The 27916-nt window shown below is 37.1% G+C and overlaps 1 protein-coding gene across 1 annotated transcript in view; it reads right to left on the bottom strand.

The window, feature by feature from the left end:
- Window positions 1-27916, bottom strand: part of Slc9b1 (solute carrier family 9 member B1) — a 113570-nt gene that overhangs the window by 32316 nt on the left and 53338 nt on the right. The window contains exons 9-10 of the mRNA XM_027935469.2: window positions 25396-25504; window positions 24296-24432 (exon numbers count right to left, since the gene is read on the bottom strand). Of these exons, the coding sequence (XP_027791270.1) occupies window positions 24296-24432; window positions 25396-25504 (246 nt within the window). The remainder of the gene's footprint in view (window positions 1-24295; window positions 24433-25395; window positions 25505-27916) is intronic.

Raw genomic sequence — 27916 nt, 5'->3', positions numbered from 1 at the left:
CCCTCTGAAAACTAGAACAAGACAGAATGTGCTCTTTCACCACTTCTATTCAACATCATCCCTGAAACTCTAGTGAGGGCAATTAGGCAAAAAAAAAAAAAAAAAAAAAAAAAGATATTAAAGGGATACAAATAGGAAATAAAGAGCTCAAACCATCCCTATTTGCAAATGACATGATTCTGTATTTAGGAGACCCCAAAACCACACCAGAAAACTTCTAGAACTCATACATGAATTCGGCAAAGTAGTAGGATATAAAATGAACACCCATACATCAATTGCATTCGTATATACTAATGATGAATCAGCTGAAAGAGAAATTAGAAAGACTATCCCATTCACAATAGCCACTACTTGGGAATCAATCTAACAACAGGTAAAAGACCTCTACAGTGAAAACTACAGAACACTAAAGAAAGAAATCGAAGGAGACCTTAGAAGACGGAAAGATCTCCCATGTTCTTGGATAGCAGAATTAACATTGTCAAAATGGCCATAATACCAAAAGCATCATAAAGATTTAATGAAATTCCTATTAAAATTCCAATGACATTGTTCATAGAAATAGAAAAAGCAATCATGACATTCGTTTGGAATAAAATAGGAGGCCTAGAATAGCCAAAGCAATTTTAATGAGAAAAGTGATTCAAGAGACATCACAATACCAGAACTTATGTTGTACTATAGAGGTATAATAACAAAACCAGCATGGTATTGGTGTCAAAACAGACATGAAGACCAATGGTATAGAATAGAAAACACACAGACAAATCCACATAAATACAGTTATACTAGACAAAGGTAGAAGTATACCTTGGAGGAAAGATAGCATCTTCAACAAATGGAACTGGAAAAACTTGAAATCCATATGGAGCAGAATGAAATTGAATCCCTATCTCTCACCTGCCACAAAACTCAATTCAAAGTGGATCAAGGACCCAAAGTCCACAACAGTACTCCTAAAGTAAATGAAGTAAAATCAAGAATCAATAAATGGATGATATTAAACAAAAAGCTTCTTCACAGCAAAGGAAATAGTCAAGAATGCAAAGAGAGAGCCTACCGAATGGGAGAAAATCTCTGCCACCTGCACGTCAGATGGCATTGATCTCCAGGATATATAAAGAACTCAAAAAACTTAACACCAAACAACAACAACAACAAAACAAACAAACAAACAAAACCCCCCCCACAAATAACCCAATCAATAAATGGGCACAGGAACTGAACAGATACTTCACAGAAGAAATATGAATGAATGGTCAATGAATACATGAAAAAATGTTCAATATCTCTAGCAAACAGAGAAACGCAAATTAAAACTACAGTGAGATTCCATCTCATTCCAGTCAGAAGGGCAGCTATCAGGATACAAGTAACAATTAATTTGGGTGAGGACATGGGGATCTCCCACATTGCTGATGGAACTGAAAATTGGTGCAACTTCTCTGAAAAGCAGGATGGAGATTCCTCAGAACACTTGGAATGTAACCACCATTTGACCCAATTATCCCACTCCTTGGTATATGCCCAAAGGATTTAAAATCAGCATACTACAGTGACACAGCCAAATCAATGTTTATAGCAGCCCAATTCACAATAGCTAAGCTATGGAACCAATCTAGGTGCCCTTCAACAGATGAATGGGTAAAGAAAATGTATCATTTCACATTATATATACATATATATAAAGAAATATTACTCAGCCTTAAAGATGAATGAAATTATGACAGTTGCTGGTAAATGGATGGAACTGGATACCATCATGCTATGTAAAATAAGCTAATTCCAAAAAACCAAAGGTCAATGTTTTCTCTGATATCCAGATGCTAATACACAAAAAGGGGGCAGGGTGGAGAATAGAACTTCAGTGAAATAGACAAAAGGGAATGAAAAGAAAGGAAAGGGGATGGTAATAGAAAAGACAGTACAATGAGTGAAATATAACTTTTCTATGTTCATGTATGAATATACAACCAATGAAACTCCATATCCTGTACACCTCAAGAATGGAATCCTGATTAAATTGTTGTAATATATATATATATATATACATATATATATATATATATATATATACTCAAAAAACACTATAATGTCATATATATCTGAAAAGAACAAATTACAAAAGCAAAAAATCCCCACAATTCTAGTTACATTACCACCAAAAATTTAAACATATTGGTATAACCCTCACAAAATATGTATAAGATCTAAATGAGAAAACTATAAACTCTAATGAAAAAGAATCAGAGGGTATCTAAAAAGAGATATTTTATGTTTGTGACTAGGAAGAATATTGTTAAAATGTATTTATTTCCCACTAGGGTCCACTGACATATGCCTATAATCCCAGTAATTTGGGAGGCTGAGGCAGGAGGACTGGAAGTTCCACAACAGTCTCAGCAATTTAGTAAAAACTCTGTGTTAAAAAAAAAAGATGGAGGGCTGGGGTTATGGCTCAATGGTAGAACACTTGCCTTGCACATGTGAGGCACTGGGTTCAATCCTCAGCACCACATAAAAAATGAATAAGATAGATCGATATATATATAAAGGGATAGAGTGTCTCTGGATTCAATCCCTAGTAACACACACACACACACACACACACACACATATAAGGATCCTCATATATTATTTTGTTGATATAGACAAATATAATCTAAGGATTATGTGGAAAGGCAAAAGATCCAAAATAGCCAAATACAACATTGCAATACAACGAAAGTGAAATAATGATGCTACCTGACTTGAAGAATTACTGAAAAGCAATAACCCAATCAATAAATGGGCCAAGGAACTGAACAGACACTTTTCAGAAGATGATATACAATCAACAAACATATGAAAAAATGTTCAATATATCTAGCAATTAGAGAGATGCAAATCAAAACTACTCTAAGATTTCATCTCACTCTTGTCAGAATGGCAACTATTATGAAGACAAACAACAATAAGTGTTGGTGAGGATGTGGGGAGAAGGGCACACTCATACATTACTGGTGGGACTGCAAATTGGTGCAGCCAATCTGGAAAGCAGTATGGAGATTCCTTGGAAAACTGGGAATGGAACCACCATTTGACCCAGATATCTCACTCCTCGGTCTATATCCAAAGGACTTAAAAACACCATACTACAGGGACACAGCCACATCAAGGTTTATAGCAGCACAATTCACAATAGCTAAACTGTGGAATCAACCTAGATGCCCTTCAGTAGATGAACAGATAAAGAAAATGTGGTATATATACACAATGGAATAGTATTCAGCAATAAAAGAGACTAAAATCATGGCATTTGCAGGTAAATGGATGCAGTTGGAGAATATAATGCTAAGTGAAGTTAGCCAATCCCAAAAAAACAAATGCCAAATGTTTTTTTGGATATAAGGATGTTGATTCATAATGGGGTTGGGAGGTGGAGCATGGGGGGATTAGATGAACTCTAGATAGGGCAAAGGGGTGGCAGGAGAAGGGAGGGGCATGAGGGTAGAAAAGACAATGGAATGAGATAGACATCATTACCCTAAATACCTGTATGAAGACATGAATGATGTGTTTTATATGTGTAATATGAAATGTAATGCATTCTGCGGTCATATAGAACAAATTAGAATAACAAATACATTAAAAATGAAATAAAAAATTAACTAAAAAAGGAATTACTGAAAAGCTACTTAATCAAGAAAGTAATATTCATGAAAGAATATGCAAATATATAATGGAACAGAATCAAGAGATGTAGTATTATGAACTTAATTTGTATTTTCTGTCTTTTTAGTTTATTACTAAAACTTTTTAAGACTATTAATGTTTCTGTGAGCACATCTTTGATATTATCCTTATGTTTGAAATATAGAATTCTTATCATTCTTTTATCTAAATCAGTTTTAATTTCTCTGACCCAAATATTATTTTAATCAGTGTTACATATGACTATTTTTTCATCATACTGTGGTCAAAAGGCCTTTGTAATTTCTGCATTTTTAGAGCAGACTGAAATTTCTGTCGTAATTACTTTTTTAGTTCTTTGAACTTTAGAAAAAATAAAAGACAAATAGATCAATTGAACAGAATAGGATGTCCACAAATGGAATCACACAAATACATCAAATTTATTTTTGATAAGGGAGCAATGACAATTCAGTGGAGGAAGCAGAGTGTTTTCAATTAATAGTATTGAAGAGCTAAATATTCAAGTATTGATAAATGAGTCTAGACAAAGAGCTTATTTGTACCTCTTATGAAAATTAACTCAAAATGAATCATAGACCTCTGTAGATCATGCAAAACAAGAAAACTTCATACATAAAATATAAGGGAAAATCTAGGTAACCTTGACATTGGTGATGACCTTTTAGATACAAAACTAAAAGCATAGCCAAGAAAGAAAAACTTGATAAGCTGGACTTCATTAAAATTAAAAAACTTCTGCTTTGTTAAAAACACTATCAAGAGACCAGGCATAGATGGCAAGAAAATCTTTGTAAAACATATATCTGATAAATCCAAAATATATAAAGAATTCTTAAACAATAAGAACATGAACAACCTAATTAAAAAACAAAAGATCCGAACAATACCTCACTATATTAGTCAGATTTGTGTCACTATAACAAAATTCCTGTGGCAATTAACTTATGAAGAAAAAGTATTATGTAGCTCATAGTTCTGGAGGTTCCAGTCCCAGATAGGATGTCCCCATGATTTTGAGCTTCTGGCAAGGGCTAGGCTCCCATAATTACCTTCTCAGGCATGATTTCAGTGACCTAAGAACTTTTAACAGCAACACCCTGGGACCATGCAATTAACACACAGGCATTTGGGTCACTCAATCTCTGAACTATAGCACTCACCAAAGAAGATACACAAATGGCAAATAAGCATATGAAATGATGTATTACCTCATGATTTTGAGGAAATGCAAATTAAAATGACAATAAGATACCATTATATATCTATCCTGTATGGTCAAAACTCAAAGCCCAAAGGTTGACAATGTTGTGGAGCACTAGGAACTCTGATTTGCTGCTGGTGGGAAGTCAAAAGAGTACAGCCACTTTGGAAGATAGCTTGGCAGTTTCTTTTTTTGGTTCCAGGGATTAAACTCAGGGGTGCTTAACCACTGAGCCACGTCCCCAGCTCTTTTTATATTTTATTTAGAGTCAGGGTCTCACTGAGTTTCTTAGGGCCTTGGTAAATTGCTAAGGCTGGCTTTGAACTCGTGATTCTCCTGTCTGCCTTCTGAGCCACTGGGATTACAGTTGTGTGCCAGCATGCCAGGCTAACTTGGCAGTTTCTCATAAAACTAAACATAGTTACCACCCTTGCTATTTACTCAAAAGAGCTGAAAACATTTCCACACAAAAATCTTCATGTTTATAGCATAAACATAGCATAATCATAATTGCCAAAGCTTGCAAATAATCAAGATATCCATCAGTAGGATAAACAAACCGTGGTATATTAGGCAATGAAATACTATTCAGCACTAAAGAGACATGAACTATTAAGCCAAGAAATGACATGGAAAATCCTTAAATTATATTGCTAAATGAAAGAAGCTAGCCTGAAAAGGTTATATATTGGATAATACTGTGTACATGACATTCTGGGAAAGACCAAACTACAGAGTAGAAAGATCAGGATTTTCATGGTTTTGAGGGGAATGAGGCAGATACATAGGTGCATAGTATCCTGCTAGCCAAATTGTACAACTAAAATCAAGTCCTTCCTAGACTGCTTAGGGTGCCAGATCTGATCCCTTTCAAAATATGCCCAGTCCTCCTAGCCACTCCTAGACTACCACATTTAATGTGTTAAGTCAAAAGTCTTCAGTTCTTTTACTATTCCAACAACACAAGTCCATTATATAGGTTGGAAATCATAATCATAACTGCAGTTAACATATTCTTCATTATCAGTGAGAACAAAAATTATACCGGTAAATAGGACATTGGGCATACATTACATAATATACAAAAAAGTGACTTTCATCACCTGGTAAACAATCGTTTTTAGTGGAAAGAAACAAAACATTTCAAACGAAGGGTTGCATTACATTTTTGACAACATGCCACTTTCCCACAACATGTCTCGTTTTGACATCATTGTCAGTCTTCTAATTTGAAAATAATTAGTCTTCTCATGTCAAATTTAATATCATCTTTGATGGCGGTAGGTCAGAGAATGTTATGCTTTCTTCCTCCTGATGGGTTCTCATTGCATCATTTTAAAGCATGTTTAGCAGATGTCTTTTTAATATCCAATACATTTATGAGATCTTTTTTATCTTTTTTCACAAATTTGTGAATTCATGCATTTACAATACATGTTATTTGAGTGAACAGAGACTCATTTCATTTTTTGACCTCTAATAGAAGTGAAATAATTAGAAACCAACCAATTGTTCTTATCACACCACCACTGGAGTTGCTATAGGTACCCATTATTTTGGTTGAGGCACATTGGTTCTATTATTTCTTTTTCCATCACCAATATTTGCTAAATGGGTTCCACTGTATTATAGTATGTTTCAACAATAACACATTTATTATCTAACCATTTTGCAAGGAGAATTTCATTATTTGTATAGAATCTGTAATTACAAATATCTTGCTTGTTTTTTCATCAATGTTGTTTGTTTGAGAGGACACTTGTTTAGTCTGTTTTCCCCACTGTGTCTGCAGCCTATAATTCAATTTTTTAAAAATTTCTTTATACCTTTATTTTATTTATTGATTTTTATGTGGTGCTGAGGATCAAACTCAGGGCCTTGCACGTGCTAGGGGAGTGCTCTACCACTGAGCCACAACCCCAGCACATATTGTGGGGAGCCATTCTCACATGTGATTGGGCAACTCCCGGATTGGGTGTGAGGCGCTCTGGCTAAACTGTGTCGGAGCTTTCCCAACCCTCTCCTGGTGCGAGAGCCTGTCTGTGTGGGGGTGTGACTGACCACTGACCCTGGGGCCAATCATTGACCCTGACCTTGGAGTGCTGCCCCCCTCAACCTTCATTGGATGGAATTCTCCCCTGAATTTCTTGTTCCCCAATAAAAGGCCACTCCCTGGCGTGCTCTCTCTCTCTCTCTCTCTCTCCTGCTAGCCCTGAGTAATCCCTGCTGCCCTACTGGGTGGTTCGAGGTGTGAGCCAGAGGGAGAGCCGTCTCGGACCTAGTCATAGAAAAAGGTAATTGAGTCTGTGTGTTTATTTTGATCTCACTAGCTAACTTTTATGCCAAGAACCTCTTTAATGAAACCAACATGACCACTGTTGGAAACAAAACAGTGTAATTGTGGGTTCTCCACCAGTTCGAGCATTCATAGAACTACCTCACTTCCAAAGAAGAAAAGGAAACTGGATTTTGAGTAGACAACTAGAAAGATCCATCTCTGCATCCATTGCACTTTTGGTTTATCTTTATTACAGCATTAGGCACATTGTTTTCTTATATATCTGGCTTACTATGACACTCTTTGTCAAGGGCAAAATGCTAATTAGGCCCTCAGCAGAGAAATAACGGCATACAAAAAGGATATTTGAAGGGAATGTAAAGAAGGAACTATTTACAAAAGAATGAAAGGGTTATGAGAACTACCAGATATGGTGAAACAACCAAGGATTACCAACAGAAGGTGGCAGTTATTACCCATCTTATTATCAGCTCCTAGCAAAAACAGTGAGTGTTGAAGCAGCAGAAGTGGTGGCTAGGGGTAGGGATTCTACCTCAGCCAGTTTGTAACCGGTGACATAAGGATCTTGGAGAATAAGCCTGACTTCTCATCTCATTTCTGTCACTGTCTTCCCCTGGGCGAGTTCAATAGGAAACCAGCGGGAAAACAGACTTGCTGACATGGTCCTTAAAGATCAGCATCTTTGAACTCAAGGCAGGGTAGAGAGGGGCAAAGATGAAGTTCCATGTACAGAGAATGAGGGCAGGTAAGCATTATTTCTTCAGCATGGAATATCCAGGCTTTGAACATTACCATGCAATACACATTGTTCCTGTGTCCTTTGTATAGGACAGCTATTTTTCACCATTTATGATTTGAAATACAGTGCATTCCTCAAAATAAAAGACAATCCAATTCTAGAAAATAACTTTTCTGTATGCATTTCTTATATATCAGTTATGTGTGTAATATTTTATTCACTCAAGCATTTAGTAGAAGTAACTTGCAGCAAAATTTATGCCATTTTCATAATTTAAAAATATTTTTAAATGCTCTAATAATTCCCCTATTTTCTCAAAGGAATAAAACACTAAAAATAATAATTATTTCAAAGTTACAATATGTGGTATATTTATTGCTCAATATAATTTTTTAATGGTGTTACATATTTGGGATGGTGGGACAATATGGGTTAATTCTATGAGATCAGCTTATTCACAGGCTCCACAAACCATGTCAACACAGCTTGTTCTGAATCTTTGACAGAGACAATGGGTCCATATCTTGCAGTTGCTGATGCTGCATTTACTACTACTTGGATCATTCCATAGTATAAATAAGCTGTGGAAGTTCACAATCCTTAGTAACATCTTAATGCACAGCCATGAATTACCATGCAACAGTCTGCAGTCCATGTACAAGGTCAGGGATCTGGCTGCTTCCATGTTGGCAACTGCCTTTCTTGAAGAGCAAAAAACCACAAATGTTGGGTGTATGGCTGTTTCCTCTTATTCAAGCCAGGCACCTTATTGTAGCTGTTAAGTTTCCCAGCATGTTGTTAGAGATTAATAATTCACAGCTTCTTTAATATGCTAGAGTCTTCAGAGTCTCTCTGTGCTAAGGTCGATGAAGCTATAACTGTACTGCAAGACCGCTAAGCTAAAAAGGCTGCCCAGAAAATGGTTACCATGCCACTGATGTCCAACTATTTAAAATGGATCAGGAACCATCAGAAAAGCTTGTGCTTTACTGAAGAAAAATATCTAAACATCCAAAAATTAAGTATTATGGAAAATCTTACAAAATAAAAGGAAATTTTGAACTTTATATTCAAAGCAAATATCAAGTCTAGCAAATATGATGCTTAAACAATTACTTATTGCTTTTAAAACAAAAACAAATTCCCTGAAAGTAATAAAATTTAAAAACACATTAATGCTTTATAGACTCTGGGAAAAAAATTTTTCAGCAAAGCATTTATTTCTTTGATTTTGTAATTCTTTTTTTAAAGTATTTTTTTAGTTGCAGATGGACCCAATACCTTTATTTTATTTTTATGTGATGCTGAGATCAAACCCAGTGCCTCATATGTGCTAGGCAAGCACTCTACCATTGAGCTACAATCCCAGCCCTTGATTTGTAATTCTTTACTGTGGAATAGCTCAGAATATTACTTCTGTTTTAAATAACACAATAACTGAGGAAAAATTTTTGCTTTAATTAAAAACTCCTTTATTAGTGAATAAAATGCATAAAAAAGATACACTTTAAACTTAGAAACAATAGTTTTATGTTTATTTGTCTAAATACTGTGCACACTTGAACATTGTACATGTGGGTAATTGGTTTTAATTTTTAAATGACATTAATATGATTAACTTGTATAAAGTTTGTAAATAGAAAACTTAAAATTTAAGTCAAGATCTAATACCTGCAACAGTACCTTTAAAAGGAGAATATTTCAGTATAATGGACACATCAAACATTAAATTTAACAGAGAAAAATCTATACATAAAAGCATTAGATATGAAAAATTTTCTCCTAATTCAAAACATAGTTTCTCATTCAAAAAATGTTTTACTGTATCTATATCTTTTAATAAGATCAACTTTCTATTTTAAAATTTAATTATGACTCAAAATACTATCTTGTGAAGATAAATGTTTTTATTTTCTTATTAGTGACAATGATATGCTCTCATGATTTAAAATTTAGTCAAAATTCTTGTGCAGTTTAAATTGGAATACTATATTAGAATTAAATAGTTGAAAATGAGGCATGGAGTCTGTGCTGTGGTAAAAGTATATAAGAAAATGCTACTAAAACAGTAGCTATTTTTTTCTTTCCCCAGAGTTACCTAGGAATGTTGTACTTTTGCCAGTTTTGGTAATGTATTATACTCAAGGTCTTGATTTTAATAGAAACAATAGATAGTTATACATCTATGTTCAAATACAATACAAGTTTATTTCTTATTCACATAATAAGTTCAAGAGCAGATATATCTGATTGGCAGATATTATTTTTCAAGTGGTGATACAAAAACTCAGGCTCTTTCCTTTCTGTGTCTCTGTGAAATGACACATAGTTTTGATTGCCTTAAATCTTAGTGGCTTCACTTGGCAAATTTATTTGTAAATTATATATTTTGTGCTATTTTAATAGCTTGCTTGTGTATAAAAGGAAAAGAGGCCTTGCCAAAGAAACCTGAACAATTTTTAAAAGATCATTCAACAAGGCCATTTGAAAAGCTTTCCCATGACTCCTCTAAACTTTGAAATAATCTTGAAGTCAACTGAAACTTTATTTTGTGATGTTTTATATTAGCACAGTAAATTTCATCAGCCAGAACTCATATAGAGAGAAATCTATTAATCTTTGATTTCCTGCAGACTGTCTTTAATTCCTGGATTTAAAAATATTAATTGAAAATATACAGTTTATTTCCATTTGTGATTTATATTATTTCTGTAATCAAAAGACACCAGTAGTGTTTCATTTAAAAATTGCTAAGCTGGATTTTCATTTTAAGGACATAACAGAAGGAATAAAAGACTAACTTTCACTCTTTTATTCAACTTATTTATTCAGGGAGTCACTAAACCTAGAATTTAAAATCTATTTAGTTGACCCACTTAAAGTTAATGTGTTTCATTCCTGTCATTTTTTTCCTTTTCCTGATCATCTTTTTAACTGAAATACTGATGGGTAATCCTGCTTCTGCCATTGGGAAACAGGTTATTTTACCACATTCAACATTCCAAGTTTTTTTTCTGTCATTAATTTTTTATATTTAGTTTGTATTATGACATCAAGTTTAGCTTTATGGATTACTTTCAATCCTTCTAGGGTGTTTACAGATTAACTTTGTTTTTGAAATATGTAAATACTAAGAGAACATTCCATTTAATACTGTTTTTATTAAATTTACTTTAGAAGCAAAAATCAGAGAAAAGCTCTTGTAGAGAAATCACATATTTTCTAAATCCTGGGTTCTATGTACAGTCTCCATATATTTGTACTTTAATATTTTTCTTTCATGTGAGATAATTCATTAAAACAAGCAGGTGGGCAATGGCAAATAAGCTTTTTAATGATGGGCTTCATTTGGCAAATGCAGTTTTATTTTGTCTGGATCATTATGGCGTGTAAGTATTTTGGGCCCCAGAATGCCAATAAGTAGAGCCCCATTTGGAGCCGTGATCAAGATGGCTAAAAATGCTACTGTCATCACATCCTTTGAATACGGTATCAAGTTGAAATTGGAGAGCCTTGCTGTTTCTAGAGCCAGAGGACCTAAAACAGCCTGCATGTAGGGGTGAAATGGGACATAAAGAAAAATGTTAATCAAAGTTAACATATAATAACAGTAGATGGCTCTGCTAAAATAAATAAAATTTAACACTAGACTGTTGGGAAAAAAAGAAGACTAAAAATGAGGGCTTTTCATACATTACTCATCTGTTCTATGTTCTTTCTAGCAAATATTATGTGGAGGAAGAGAGTACCAGTGACAAATCAGTGTGCAGATATTTTGGGAATGATTTTGTACTCCTGTCCCTTTAGGTTTCCCATGTTCAAATTTCTCTTTTGTGTGTTCAAATTGCCCTCAGAACCTTGCCAGTTCTAAGTGAACCAAAATTTTGCTTGGTTGCCTTTACCACACACCACTAGGTTCTTGGCTGCAACAAGAGAATGAAAATATTGAGGTTTCTCAGCATTCTCAAGGATTTGCTGCTCTTACTGTTCTTCCACCTTGGGATACAGAATTGAGAAGAGGTTTAGAATCTGGCAAACTGAGTTTGACTTCTGTTTTTGCAGCAACCAGACGAGTGATCTTTTAAAAGTGGCTCAAGTTCCTTGACTGAATTAATTGTAAAAATAATAACATAATATTTGCTTCACTGGATGGTTGTGGGAATTAAATATGAAAATGCAAAGAACATCTGGCACATAGTAGGTTTTCAGATAATTTTGAGTTTTACTCTTTCCACTTGCTCCTCATTCCCTCCAGGAAATGGATGTCTTTGAATTCTGTTACAGAATGAACTTACTTAGTCAAATCTTTCTCCCTGTAGGTAATCTTCTATTATATTTATTTTTAGTAACATAAAACAAAAGCCTTTATTTTTTTTTTGTGATACTAAGGATTGAACTTGGAGGTCTTTCCCATTGAGATACATCCCTATCTCTTTTTTTAATTTTAATTTTTATGTAGAGACAGGGTCTTCATAAATTACCCTGATTGGCTTTGAAACTTGTGATTCTCCTGATCAACCTACCAATTGCTAGAATTACAGGTGTTCTCCACCTTGGAGGCATAACCTTCTTTCTTTATATTTATCTATCTAGGCAAGAAATTGCCTTGACATTTTTAGGAATTAAATATAAATATAACTTCTATGGAGATGCAAAGTAATGGCATCATGGTAGAAACATTTCATCTGAGTTGGGACATTATGGCAAAAGAAGCCCTCAATTTAAGATTAGTTTCCATATCCCAAATCAGTGATTAAAGTTGGTATTGTTTTTGTTAACTTTCTGTTTACCGAGCAAAAGCCATTGTGCTAGATGCCAGGAAGAAAAAGATAAATTATACAGAAAATCAACTTTAAAGCATCTTAAGTTTAGAAAAGAACATGAAACATTTTGAACATGAAAGAACAGTCAAGAAACTATTACTAATAAGAGATGATGATGGCGATAATGGTGATACTAATATTAATTTTTACATAGTTATATAGAATTTGTCGTATGTTAAGTACTCTTCTTTTCTGGTAGTGGGGCTTGAACCCAGGGGCACTTAACCACTAAGCCACATCCCCAGCCCCTTTTATTCTTTTAATTTTGAGACAGGGTCTTGCTAAAATGCTTAGGGACTCACTAAATTGCTGCAGCTGACTTTCAACTTGCAATCCTCCTGCCTGTCTCCTGAGCTGCCGGGATTACATCAAGTATTTCTTCTTCTATTTTTTTGTTAATATTCTTAGTTGTAGATGGACACAATACCTTTATTTTATTTATTTATGTGGTGCTGAGGATTAAAATAAGTGCCTTACATGTGTGAGGCAAATGCTCTATCACTGAGCTACAGCCCCAGCCCTCAAGTAGTATTCTTAAAGCTGTACATTTATTAATTTTATTAATTTATTTAATCATCTTGATAACTCTATAGGAACTACCAGTAGGTGATAAATGATTCACACTTAATGACTGAGGTTTAATGTTATTTCTTTAGAAGAATCCATTTAGTAAATTGATTTTACATTTGTGAACTAAATTCTTTATTTACTCTCTTGATATCTTCTATTTTTCCATTCTAATTTTCATCAGTATCTTTAAATAGAGAAATAAGAGAAAGGACTGAAGCTTTGTCAGTTTTATTTTAGCAGCAAAGAATGGAGGGGAAAAAAGGAAAGAAAAGAATAAAATACAGTAGGACTTGAGTGGGTGGTTCTTCTCATATTACCTATAAAACTGAAAGTGTAGGGGCTGGGGTTGTGGCTCAGTGATAGAGTGCTCGCCTAGCATGCACAAGGCACTGTGTTCGATCCTCAGCACCTCATAAATGTAAAATAAATATATAATGTCCACCTAAAACTTAAGAAGAAATATTTTTAAAAAACCTGCAAGTGTAGAAATGGAAAAAGCAATCATGAAATTCATTCGGAAGAATAAGAGACCCAGAATAGCCAAAGCAATCCTTAGCAAGAAGAGTGAAGCAGGTGGCATCACAATACCAGACCTTAAACTATACTACAAAGCTATAATAATAAAAATGGCATGATATTGGCACCAAAATAGGCATGTAGACCAATGGTACAGAATAGAAGACACAGAGACAAACCCATATAAGTACAGTTATCTCATACTAGACAAAGGTGCCATATACAGTGGAGGAAAGATAGCCTCTTCAATAAATGGTGCTGGGAAAACTGGAAAGCCATATGCAGCAAAATGAAACTAAACCCCTATCTCTTCTCATGCATAAAATCCAACTCAGGTGGATCAAGGATTTATGAATTAAATCAGAGACCCTGTGCCTAATGGAGGAAAAAGTAGGCCCAAATCTACATCACATTGGATTTTTAGGCCCTGGCCTAAAATAAAATAAATAATAAAATATTAAAATAAAATAAATAATATTTTATTTTATTTTAGGCCAGGTAAAATAAATAATAACATTGTTAACAAGACTCCGAAAGTGCAAGAAATAAAAATTAAGAATCAATAAGTGGAATCGATTCAAACTAAAAAGCTTCTTCTCAGCAAAAGAAACAATCAATGAGATGAAGAGAGCACCTACATTTTGGGAGGACATTTTTGCCATATGCTTGTCAGATACAGCACTAATCTCCAGGATATATAAAGAATTCAAAAATCTTAACATCCAAAAAACAAAAACAAAAGCAAAACCCCAAAACAATCCAATCAATAAATGGGCCAAGGAACTGAACAGACACTTCTCAGAAAATGATATACAATCAACCAATAAATATACGAAAAAATGTTCAACACCTTTAGCAATTAGAGAAATGCAAATCAAAACTACTCTAAGATTTCATCTTACTCCAGTCAAATGGCAGCTATTAAGAATACAAGCAATAATAAATGTTGGCAAGGATGTGGGGGAAAAGGCACACTCATACACTACTGGTGGGACTGCAAATTGGTGCAACCAATCTGGAAAGTAGTATGGAGATTCCTTGGAAATCTGGGAATGGAACCACCATTTGACCCAGCTATCCCACCACTCGGTCTATACCCAAAGGACTTAAAATCAGCATGCTGTAGTAACACATCCACATCAATGTGTATAGCAGCTCAATTCGCAATAGCTAGACTGTGAAACCAAACTAGATGCCCTTCAATAGATGAATGGATTAAAAAAAAACCTGTGGTATATATACACAATGGAATATATCTCAGCATTAAAAGAAAATAAAATAATGGCATTTGCAGGTAAATGGATGGAGTTGGAGAATATAATGCTAAGCGAAGTAAGCCTATCCCAAACAAAGGCTGAATGTTCTCTCTAATAAGTGAATGCTGATCCATAATGGGGGGAGATGATTGGGAAAAATGGAGGAACTGTGATTGGGCAAAGGGAGGGAGGGGAAGGAAGGGTGCACGGGGGCAGGAAAGATAGTGGAATGAGATGGACATCATTACCCTAGGTACATGTATGACTGCACATATGGTGTGAGGATCGTGTACAACCAGAGAAATGAAAATTAGTGCTGTCACTATGTACAATGAATCAAAATGCATTAGACACATATGTATACCTAATTAGAATAAGTAAATAAGTACAATTTTAAAAATGAGCAAAGAAAATAATTGCAAGTGTATCATTGGAAGGAGGGAGAATAGAGTAATAGATATTTCTTTTGTAGATTAATTATTATTTTAACCTCCATGGCAGAGGTTAAAAACAGTTATCATTATTTATATTACTTGAAGGTAAAATAAAATAAATAATAACATTGTTAACTGAGAACTACCCATGTGCCAGAGATTATGCTAAGCGCTTTGCATGGATTATTTAATTAATCCTCACAACACCACTCTGCAGTAGATGCACAGATATCACTGTGAAATGAGCAGATTGAGGCACTAAGAAATTAAGAAGTAACTTAGCTGAGGTTAAAGTTAAGTAACAATATTTAAAAGAGAAAGACTACCCTTAATGGGCCTGCTTTTGTAACCATGATATCAGAGAATTTGTTGCATGGAAATTTATAACCTTCTGTTTTGAAAACAATAGAGAAAAAAATCCAGAAAATTAAAGTATTTTGTTGCCAGGTTAAGCAGTCTAACAAGTGGCAATATCTTTTAATAAGAGGAGAATATCGATAGTAGAGAGAACTGGGACCAAACACAGAGCAGGCCCAGCGGCCTGCTGAGGGGCAGAGCCGCCCCCCACCCCCCTTGCCTGCCAGGTAGGGGAAGGGTGACCACCGACAGAAAAGGCCCAGTGGCCCAGGGCGGGACAGAGCTTCCAATCACTCCTGCAAGGTAGGCGGGCCTGCGACCCACCGGCAGAAGAGGAGCAGCCGCCTGCTGAGAGGCTGAGCCGCCCCCTCCCCCTGTGCCGGCATAGTAGAGGGAACTGGGACCAAAGACAGAGCAGGCCCAGCGGCCTGCTGAGGGGCAGAGCCGCCCCCCACCCCCCTCGCCTGCCAGGTAGGGGAAGGGTGACCACCGACAGAAAAGGCCCAGTGGCCCAGGGCTGGACAGAGCTTCCAATCACTCCTGCAAGGTAGGCGGGCCTGCGACCCACCGGCAGAAGAGGAGCAGCCGCCTGCTGAGAGGCTGAGCCGCCCCCTCCCCCTGTGCCGGCATAGTAGAGGGAACTGGGACCAAAGACAGAGCAGGCCCAGCGGACTGCTGAGGGGCAGAGCCGCCCCCCACCCCCCTCGCCTGCCAGGTAGGGGAAGGGTGACCACCGACAGAAAAGGCCCAGTGACCCAGGGCGGGACAGAGCTTCCAATCACTCCTGCAAGGTAGGCGGGCCTGCGACCCACCGGCAGAAGAGGAGCAGTCGCCTGCTGAGAGGCTGAGCCGCCCCCTCCCCCTGCGCCGGCATAGTAGAGAGAACTGGGACCAAACACAGAGCAGGCCCAGCGGCCTGCTGAGGGGCAGAGCCGCCCCCCACCCCCCTCGCCTGCCAGGTAGGGGAAGGGTGACCACCGACAGAAAAGGCCCAGTGGCCCAGGGCGGGACAGAGCTTCCAATCACTCCTGCAAGGTAGGCGGGCCTGCGACCCACCGGCAGAAGAGGAGCAGTCGCCTGCTGAGAGGCTGAGCCGCCCCCTCCCCCTGCGCCGGCATAGTAGAGAGAACTGGGACCAAACACAGAGCAGGCCCAGCGGCCTGCTGAGGGGCAGAGCCGCCCCCCACCCCCCTCGCCTGCCAGGTAGGGGAAGGGTGACCACCGACAGAAAAGGCCCAGTGGCCCGCAGCGGGACAGAGCTTCCAATCACTCCTGCAAGGTAGGCGGGCCTGCGACCCACCAGCAGAAGAGGAGCAGCCGCCCGCTGAGAGGCTGAGCCGCCCCCTCCCCCTGCGCCAGCATAGTAGAGGGAACTGGGACCAAAGACAGAGCAGGCCCAGCGGCCTGCTGAGGGGCAGAGCCGCCCCCCACCCCCCTCGCCTGCCAGGTAGGGGAAGGGTGACCACCGACAGAAAAGGCCCAGTGGCCCAGGGCGGGACAGAGCTTCCAATCACTCCTGCAAGGTAGGCGGGCCTGCGACCCACAGGCAGAAGAGGAGCAGCCGCCTGCTGAGAGGCTGAGCCGCCCCCTCCCCCTGCGCCAGCATAGTAGAGGGAACTGGGACCAAACACAGAGCAGGCCCAGCGGCCTGCTGAGGGGCAGAGCCGCCCCCCACCCCCCTCGCCTGCCAGGTAGGGGAAGGGTGACCACAGACAGAAAAGGCCCAGTGGCCCGCGGCGGGACAGAGCTTCCAATCACTCCTGCAAGGTAGGCGGGCCTGCGACCCACCGGCAGAAGAGGAGCAGCGGCCTGCTGAGAGGCAGAGCCGCCCCCTCCCCCCCGCGCCTGCAAGGTAGTCGGAACTGAGACCACCATCAGAACAGGTCAGACCTGCAACCGAGAGACAGAACAGGCCCAGTGGCCTGAGGAAGGGTAGAGCCGCCCCCACCCCACGCCTGCAAAGTAGGCGGACCTGCGACCCACTGGCAGTACAGCCCCAGAGGCCTGCAGAGGGGCAGTGCCGCTGCCTGCGCCTGCAAAGTAGACAGAACGGCGACCACCGACAGAACAAGCCTAGCGGCCCGCAGAGGGACAGAGCCGCCGCCCGCGCCTGCAAGGACGGCGGACCTGCTACCGACTGGCAGAGCAGGCCCAGCGGCCTGCCGGCGTGGTAGGCACATTGCCCCAATTGGCGGAGGGGCAGAGCCGCCGCCCGTGCCTGCGAGGGAGACTTTGCAACTATACAAGACCAATATAAATATATAGGGGGAAAATTCAATAGCACAACAGTTTCACCAAGAAGAAAGGAACGCGAACAGTATGAAGAGACAAGGAAAGAAAGGACCACAAGCATTGCAGGTCAACTCAACTTTAGAAGAGGTAATAGCTGCAGCTGATGGAATGTCAGATAAAGAATTCAGGATATACATGCTTCAGATGATCTGGAGTCTCAAGGAAGACATCAGACAGCAAAATCAGACAATGAAAGATCACTTCAACAATGAATTACATAAACAAATCCAAGAAGCAAAAGATCAACTATACAGGGAAATAGAGGTTATAAAAAACAAACAAACAGAAATCCTAGAAATGCAGGAAGCAATAAGCCAACTTAAAAACTCAATTGAGAATACTACCAGCAGAGTAGAACACTTAGAAGACAGAACATCAGACAATGAAGATAAAGTATTTCAACTTGAAAAGAACATAGACAGCTCAGCAAGACTGTTAAGAAACCATGAGCAGAACATCCAAGAAATATGGGATAACATCAAGAGACCAAATTTAAGAATCATTGGGATACAGGAAGGAACAGAGTTTCAAACCAAAGGAATGAGCAATCTATTCAATGAAATAATTCGAGAAAACTTTCCAGACTTGAAGAATGAGACAGAACCCCAAATCCTAGAAGCCTACAGGACGCCGAATGTGCAAAATCATAAGAGACCCACACCTAGACACATTATAATGAAGATGCCCAACATACAGAACAAGGAGAGAATTTTAAAAGCTACAAGAGAAAGGAAGCAGATCACATTTAGGGGTAAGCCAATCAGGATAACAGCTGATCTTTCAACACAGACTCTGAAAGCTAGAAGATCCTGGAATAACATATTTCAAACACTGAAAGAAAATGGGTTCCAACCAAGAATTGTGTTTCCAGCGAAATTAAGCTTCAGGATGGAAGATGAAATTAAAACCTTCCACGATAAACAAAAGTTAAAAGAATTTGCAGCTAGAAAACCATCTCTTCAAAACATCCTTGGCAAAATATTACAGGAAGAGGAAATGGAAAATAACAATGAAAACCAACAGTGGGAGGTAGGACACTAAAGGGGGGAAAATAATCAAAGTGGAAAACAAACCATGTTTAGTAACATAAATAAACAAATATGGCTGGAAGAACAACCCATATCTCAATAATAACCCTAAATGTTAATGGCTTAAACTCACCAATCAAGAGACACAGGCTAGTAGAATGGATCACAAAACAAGACCCAACAATATGCTGCCTACAGGAGACGCATTTGATAGGAAAAGACATACATAGGCTGAAGGTGAAAGGTTGGGAAAAATCATATCACTCATATGGACTTCGGAAACAAGCAGGAGTATCCATACTCATATCAAATAAAATAGATTTTAAGCCAAAGTTAATCAAAAGGGATAAAGAGGGACACTACATACTGCTCAAGGGAACCATACACCAACAAGACATAACAATCATAAATATATATGCCCCAAACAATGGTGCAGCTATGTTCATCAAACAAACTCTTCTCAAGTTCAAGAGTCTAATAGACCACCATACAATAATCATGGGAGACTTCAACACACCTCTCTCACCACTGGACAGATCTTCCAAACAAAAGTTGAATAAGGAAACCATAGAACTCAATAACACAATTAATAACCTAGACTTAATTGACATATATAGAATATACCACCCAACATCAAACAGTTACACTTTTTTCTCAGCAGCACATGGATCCTTCTCAAAAATAGATCATATATTATGTCACAGGGAAACTCTTAGACAATACAAAGGAGTAGAGATAATACCATGCATCCTATCTGATCATAATGGAATGGAACTGAAAATCAACGATAAAAGAAGGAAGGAAAAAGAATATATCACTTGGAGAATGAACAATAGGTTACTGAATGATCAATGGGTTATAGAAGACATCAAGGAGGAAATTAAAAAATTCTTAGAGATTAATGAAAACACAGACACAACATATCGGAATCTATGGGACACATTGAAAGCAGTTCTAAGAGGAAAATTCATTGCTTGGAGTTCATTCCTTAAAAAAAGACAAAACCAAAAAATAAATGATCTCATACTTCATCTCAAAATCCTAGAAAAAGAAGAGCAAAACAACAGCAAAAGAAGTAGAAGGCAAGAAATAATTAAAATCAGAGCTGAAATCAATGAAATCGAAACAAAAGAAACAATTGAAAAAATTGACAAAACTAAAAGTTGGTTCTTTGAAAAAATAAACAAAATCGACAGACCCTTAGCCATGCTAGCGAAGAGAAGAAGAGAGAGAACTCAAATCACTAACATACGGGATGAAAGAGGCAATATCACAACAGACACTTCAGAAATACAGAAGATAATCAAAAATTATTTTGAATCCTTATACTCCAATAAATTAGAAGATAGTGAAGGCATAGATAAATTTCTTAAGTCATATGATCTGCCCAGATTGAGTCAGGAGGATATAGACAACCTAAACAGACCAATATCAATTGAGGAAATAGAAGAAACCATCAAAGGACTACCAACTAAGAAAAGCCCAGGACCGGATGGGTATACAGCAGAGTTTTACAAAACCTTTAAAGAGGAACTAATACCAATACTTTTCAAGCTACTTCGGGAAATAGAAAAAGAGGGAGAACTTCCAAATTCATTCTACGAGGCCAACATCACCCTGATACCTAAACCAGACAAAGACACTTCAAAGAAAGAAAACTACAGACCAATATCTCTAATGAACCTAGATGCAAAAATCCTCAATAAAATTCTGGCCACTCGGATACAAAGGCACATCAAAAAAATTGTGCACCATGATCAAGTAGGATTCATCCCTGGGATGCAAGGCTGGTTCAATATAAGGAAATCAATAAATGTTATTCACCACATCAATAGACTTAAAAATAAGAACCATATGATCATCTCGATAGATGCGGAAAAAGCATTCGACAAAGTACAGCATCCCTTTATGTTCAAAACTCTAGAAAAACTAGGGATAACAGGAACATACCTCAATATTGTAAAAGCAATCTATGCTAAGCCTCAGGCTAGCATCATTCTGAATGGAGAAAAATTGAAGGCATTCCCTCTAAAATCTGGAACAAGACAGGGATGCCCTCTCTCACCACTTCTGTTCAACATAGTTCTCGAAACACTGGCCAGAGCAATTAGACAGACGAAAGAAATTAAAGGCATCAAAATAGGAAAAGAAGAACTTAAATTATCACTATTTGCAGATGACATGATTCTATACCTAGCAGACCCAAAAGGGTCTACAAAGAAACTATTAGAGCTAATAAATGAATTCAGCAAAGTGGCAGGATATAAAATCAACACGCATAAATCAAAGGCATTCCTGTATATCAGCGACAAATCCTCTGAAACGGAAATGAGGACAACCACTCCATTCACAATATCTCCAAAAAAAATAAAACACTTGGGAATCAACCTAACAAAAGAGGTGAAAGACTTATACAATGAAAACTACAGAACCCTAAAGAGAGAAATAGAAGAAGATCTTAGAAGATGGAAAAATATACCCTGTTCATGGATAGGCAGAACTAACATCATCAAAATGGCGATATTACCAAAAGTTCTCTATAGGTTTAATGCAATGCCAATCAAAATCCCAACGGCATTTCTTGTAGAAATAGAGAAAGCAATCATGAAATTCATATGGAAAAATAAAAGACCCAGAATAGCAAAAACAATGCTAAGCAGGAAGTGTGAATCAGGCGGTATAGCGATACCAGACTTCAAACTATATTACAGAGCAATAGTAACAAAAACAGCATGGTACTGGTACCAAAACAGGCGGGTGGACCAATGGTACAGAATAGAGGACACAGAAACCAATCCACAAAACTACAACTATCTTATATTTGATAAAGGGTCTAAAAGCATGCAATGGAGGAAGGATAGCATCTTCAACAAATGGTGCTGGGAAAACTGGAAATCCATATGCAACAAAATGAAACTGAATCCCTTTCTCTCGCCATGCACAAAAGTTAATTCAAAATGGATCAAGGAGCTTGATATCAAATCAGAGACGCGCCGTCTGATAGAAGAAAAAGTTGGCTACGATCTACAGTCGGTGGGGTCGGGCTCCAAATTCCTCAATAGGACACCCATAGCACAAAAGTTAATAACTAGAATCAACAAATGGGACTTACTCAAACTAAAAAGTTTTTTCTCAGCAAAAGATACAATAAGAGAGGTAAATAGAGAGCCTACATCCTGGGAACAAATCTTTACTCCTCACACTTCAGATAGAGCCCTAATATCCAGAGTATACAAAGAGCTCAAAAAATTAGACAATAAGAGAACAAACAACCCAATCAACAAATGGGCCAAGGACCTGAACAGACACTTCTTAGAGGAGGACATACAGTCAATCAACAAGTACATGAAAAAATGCTCACCATCTCTAGCAGTCAGAGAAATGCAAATCAAAACCACCCTAAGATACCATCTCACTCCAGTTAGATTGGCAGCCATTATGAAGTCAAACAACAACAAGTGCTGGCGAGGATGTGGGGAAAAGGGTACACTTGTACATTGCTGGTGGGACTGCAAATTGGTGCAGCCAATTTGGAAAGCAGTATGGAGATTTCTTGGAAAGCTGGGAATGGAGCCACCATTTGACCCAGCTATTCCCCTTCTCGGTCTATTCCCTAAAGACCTAAAAAGAGCATGCTACAGGGACACTGCTACATCGATGTTCATAGCAGCACAATTCACAATAGCTAGACTGTGGAACCAACCTAGATGCCCTTCAATGGATGAATGGATAAAAAAAATGTGGCATTTATACACAATGGAGTATTACTCTGCATTAAAAAATGACAAAATCATAGAATTTACAGGGAAATGGATGGCATTAGAGCAGATTATGCTAAGTGAAGCTAGCCAATCCCTAAAAAACAAATGTCAAATGTCTTCTTTGATATAAGGAGAGTAGCTAAGAACAGAGTAGGGTCGAAGAGCATGAGAAGAAGATTAACATTAAACAGGGATGAGAGGTGGGAGGGAAAGGGGGAGAGAAGGGAAAATGCATGGAAATGGAAGGAGACCCTCAGAGGTATACAAAAGTACATACAAGAGGAAGTGAGGGGAAGGGGAAAAATAATACAAGGGGGACAAACGAATGTCAGTAAAGGGGGCAGAGAGAGAAGAGGGGAGGGGAGGGGAGGGGAGGGGAGGGGAGGGGAGGGGAGGGGAGGGGAGGGGAGGGGAGGGGAGGGGGGATAGTAGAGGATAGGAAAGACAGCAGAATACAACAGACACTAGTATGGCAATATGTAAATCAATGGATGTGTAACTGATGTGATTCTGCAATCTGTATATGGGGTAAAAATGGGAGCTCATAACCCACTTGAATCAAATTGTGAAATATGATATATCAAGAACTATGTAATGTTTTGAACAGCCAACAATAAAAAATAAAAAAAAAAAAAAAAAAAGAGGAGAATATCACTGAATAATAGGGCAAAACTATAATGTCTTCCTCTTCTTTCATTCATTTTGTAAGCATTATACATTCCTCCTGCCTTTTAATGACTATTAAATCCTAGGGGAAAAAATTAAAAACAAACAAACAAACAACAACAACAAAAAAACAGAACACCAAAAACTAGATACTGTCCCTATCATTCCTATATAATATATTGAGGGAATTTGACTATTAATCAAATAGTCATCAAAATAAATGTATAATTAAAAATTTCATAGGCATTCATGTGGTGGAGTGATTGGCAAGGTTAAGAAAGATAACCCATTCTTTAGGAAAGATAAAAAAAAAAACCCAAAGTACTTCCACTTTAAAATCAAAACATTTAACTCTATAATATTCAGCAAAATATAAAATATATTCTTATTTTATATTTTAGGAAAGTAGAAAAATATTTGTATAAAATTTAGGAAGTATTTGTCATGAAAAGTACATTTAAAAATTTCAGAATAAGTACTTTTGAAACATTTTTTAAAAGTTTCATTAATTTCAATAAACAGTTATCAAACATTTTAAAAGTAAGGTTAAATATCACATATTTTGTGCATTTTGTGATTGGAGTAACATTTTTCTTTAAGAATCATGAAAAATCATCAAGATTAATATTATTACAATGACTTCCTATTTCTTACCTGGACTGTTGCTTTGGGCAACCACGCTAAAGCAATAAATATTTTCTCCTTAAAAGTAAAACCAGCAAAACACATCAATACAAATGTCATTAAAATTCGAACACACACTGCCAAACTCAAGGTAATAACACACAGCCCTGTAACAGATACAAACAAACATAAATACCAAAATAATTGAGAAGAAATGGTTCTTTATGTCTAGAGATACTATTTCTAAAACTTTAAATGTCTTAAAGCTGTTGCTACTTTATGTCTACTTTTCCGTAAAAATAATAATTATAAGCAGCTGGCCGCGGTGGTATGCGCCTGTAATCCCAGTGGCTTGGGAGGCTGAGGCAGGAGACTCTTCAGTTCAAAGCCAGCCTCGACAATTCAGCAAGGCTCTAAGCAACTCAGTGAAACCCTGTCTTTAAATAAAATACAAAATAGTGCTGGGGATGTGGCTCAGTGGTCGAGTGGCCCTGAGTTGAATCCCCGGTACCAAAAACAAAAAAATAATAATTATAAAGAATGCAAATATGATCGAAACTTTGGCATAAAGTGCCAGAGATTATCTAATGGTGGGAGTTCCATGAGAAATGAGACAGAAGACATTTACTTTATTCTGAACTAATAGAATTTGAATTGAACTTCTGCAATTCTGAACTAATAGACATTTTTTGGAATACTCTTAAATGAAAATATCTGGTGGTATCTATATTCATCTAAGAAAATAAATCTTAATCTTTATTTCATTAGATCACTCAGGGAAGATGTTTGGTTAGAAAACAAAAACCAGGGCTGGGGGTGTGGTTCAGTGGATGAGGAGCACTTGCCTAGCACGTGTGAGGCGCTAGGTTCATTCCTCAGCACCACACAAAAATAAATAAATAAAGTTATTGTGTTCATCTACAACTAAAAAAATTAACATAACAAAAAACAGACAACTAAAAGCAAAACCAAAACCAATTAGGGTCAAGGAAGAGCAAATACATTACATTATCATGAGTTTCTAAAGAAGGTCTCTGTAGTCAAAGATACATTATTAGAAAGAATAAAGTATTTATAACTTTCTTAAATATTTTTGAATCTTATATCTTTTGTGCTTTAATTATTCTTACCAATAGTATTTGATTCAAGAGATGAAACAGTTACTTCTGATCCAACTAAACCAAAAAGAAGAGGTTGAAAAACATTCCAGGTTTGTGCAACAATATTTTGGACCTTAATCTGTGTAAAAAAGAAATATATTTATAGTTATTGTGTGTAAAGATAGTTGCATTTGAGAATTTACTGTGTTTTTAATTTGTTCTAATTAGTTATACATGATAGTAGCATGCATTTTGACACATAATACATAAATGGGGTATAACTTCTCATTCTTCTGGTTATACATGATGTAGAGTTACACTGGTTGTGTAATCATATATGCACATAGGGTAATAATGCCCGATTCATTCTACCATCATTCCTACCCCCATAACCCCCCCTACAATCCCCTATTACTTCTATTCTTTCCTAGCCAACTTTCCCTATTATGAATTAGCATCCGCTTATCAGAGAAAACATTCAGCCTTTGGTTCTTTGGAATTGGCTTATTTTGCTTAGCATAATATTCTCCAGTTACTCTTAAAATTACTTAAAATTTAATAAACTTAAGATATTTTATTTTTAGGAGAAATGTTAAAACCTAATTAATAAAAATTGAGTAGGTTAATTTTTGTGCAATTATTTCTTTGTAAGATAACTGAACTGAGAGAATCATATTATGCCTGATGAAAGCATACCCAGCTCATGCAAACATTTGAGCTCTTGGAAGGAAGTTGAGAAGACCTCTACTAACAATGAACCTGAAACCCACTGCAATGAGAGTGAATACCGAGATGCTATAAGCTGCTAGGAAAAAAAAATTTGGTTCTCTATTTTAGGCCTGCTTCCAAAGGACTCATATTGATTACCTCAAAGTTATTTTTTCCTTGGGCTGGGGTTGTAGCTTAGTGGTGGAGTGCTAGCCTAGCATGTATGAGGCACTGGGTTTGATCCTCAGCACCACACAAAAATAAATAAATAAAATAAAGGTATTGTGCTATCTACAACTAAAAATAAATAAATTAATTAAAAAAATGTTTTCCCTTAATACTAAAACAAAATGTTTATTAGATTCTTCTTTAGTTGCCAGTCTGTCTCCCCTTTCTGGGAAGGATTCCCTCCCAGTGCCACTTCCCAATGAAAAGATTAAAGGAAAGGTGCCATTTGGCATAACAGCATACTAACTCTTCTCCAGGATTTGGGATGAAAAGATTTTAGTCTCCATCTGGGCTTGTCATCGTATAGAATGTACATAAGAATTCTGATGACTCTTGCTTAGGACACAAACTATCTTCATAACATTTCCCTTTAAGATTGAGCTTTCTGATTAAAAATTATTTGATTGTAAAAGTTAAAAAAAGTAAAAACAAAACAATTATTATTATTTCTTCTTTATAGCATATTATCCTATTTATTTTAATCTTTAAACTATTCATTTTAATTTCTTTTATCATATACAAAGGAATTCTTGTAGTTTTCATTTTACTTTTAACTTGTATTCATTCATTTTAAAAAATTTTTAGTTTCTATTTTTTAGTTGTAGATGGACACAACTTTATTTTGTTTATTTATTTTTATGTGGTGCTGAGGATCGAACCCAGTGCCTCACACTGAAGGGCAAGCGCTTCACCGCTAAGCCATAACCACAAGCTCCTATTTCATTAATTATTAACCACTTAATTAATTATATAATCATGATTATATTGGACTACATTTTGGGTCTACATTTTGGGTAGGGAACTTCTCAAGCTGATTATAAAAATAATCTAAGAAAGAATAATGGGCAGAAATAGCCAAGAAATACATTAAGAAACAGTTTAATGGGGATAATTTCTATATTAGATTTTGAGACATAAAACTGCAGTGATTTAAATTAGATTGGTATTGGCATAAGTTCAGAATTTAACTAATGTTAAAATATGTACTTAGCAAAACTGAATAATTGCTGGGCATAGTGGCATATGCCTGTAATCCCAGTTACTCAGGAGGCTGAGGCAGGAGGATTGCAAGTTTGAGGCCAGCCTCAGCAACTTAGACCCTGTCTCAAACAATAAAAAGGACTGGGGATGTAGCAGTGGTAAAACACACCTGGGTTCAATTCCCAGTACAAAAACAAGAACAAAATAAAAACTGAACAATTAATGGGTTAATAAACAAATAATTGAAAACTGACTAGCCAATATGTGTATGTATACATGTATATACATACATGTGTGTTTATGCATATCTGTTATATATAAGTATATATGTGTGTCTATGAATACATAGACACACAGAGGTATTCCTATAGCATTACTTTACAGCATTCACAAAGATAAATTCCAGATGGATTAAAAAACTAAATGCAGAAAAAAAAAATAAACAAGCAATAACCACCAAAGTATTAGATGACAATATAGAAAACAGTATATCTTTATGATGTTTATAATCTTATAATCTTGGATGAGGAAGTCCTTAAACAAGATGTAGAATCCAGAACCATAAAGGGAAAAACGGATAGGTGTGGCTATAGAAGATTTCACTTCCACATAAAATACAACATAAACAAAGTTG

This window comes from Marmota flaviventris, chromosome 7 (genome assembly GCF_047511675.1).
Source record: "Marmota flaviventris isolate mMarFla1 chromosome 7, mMarFla1.hap1, whole genome shotgun sequence".
Lineage (NCBI taxonomy): Eukaryota > Metazoa > Chordata > Mammalia > Rodentia > Sciuridae > Marmota > Marmota flaviventris.
The sequence above is the reverse complement of the archived record's forward strand: the minus strand, read 5'-3'. Positions and strand labels throughout refer to the sequence as shown.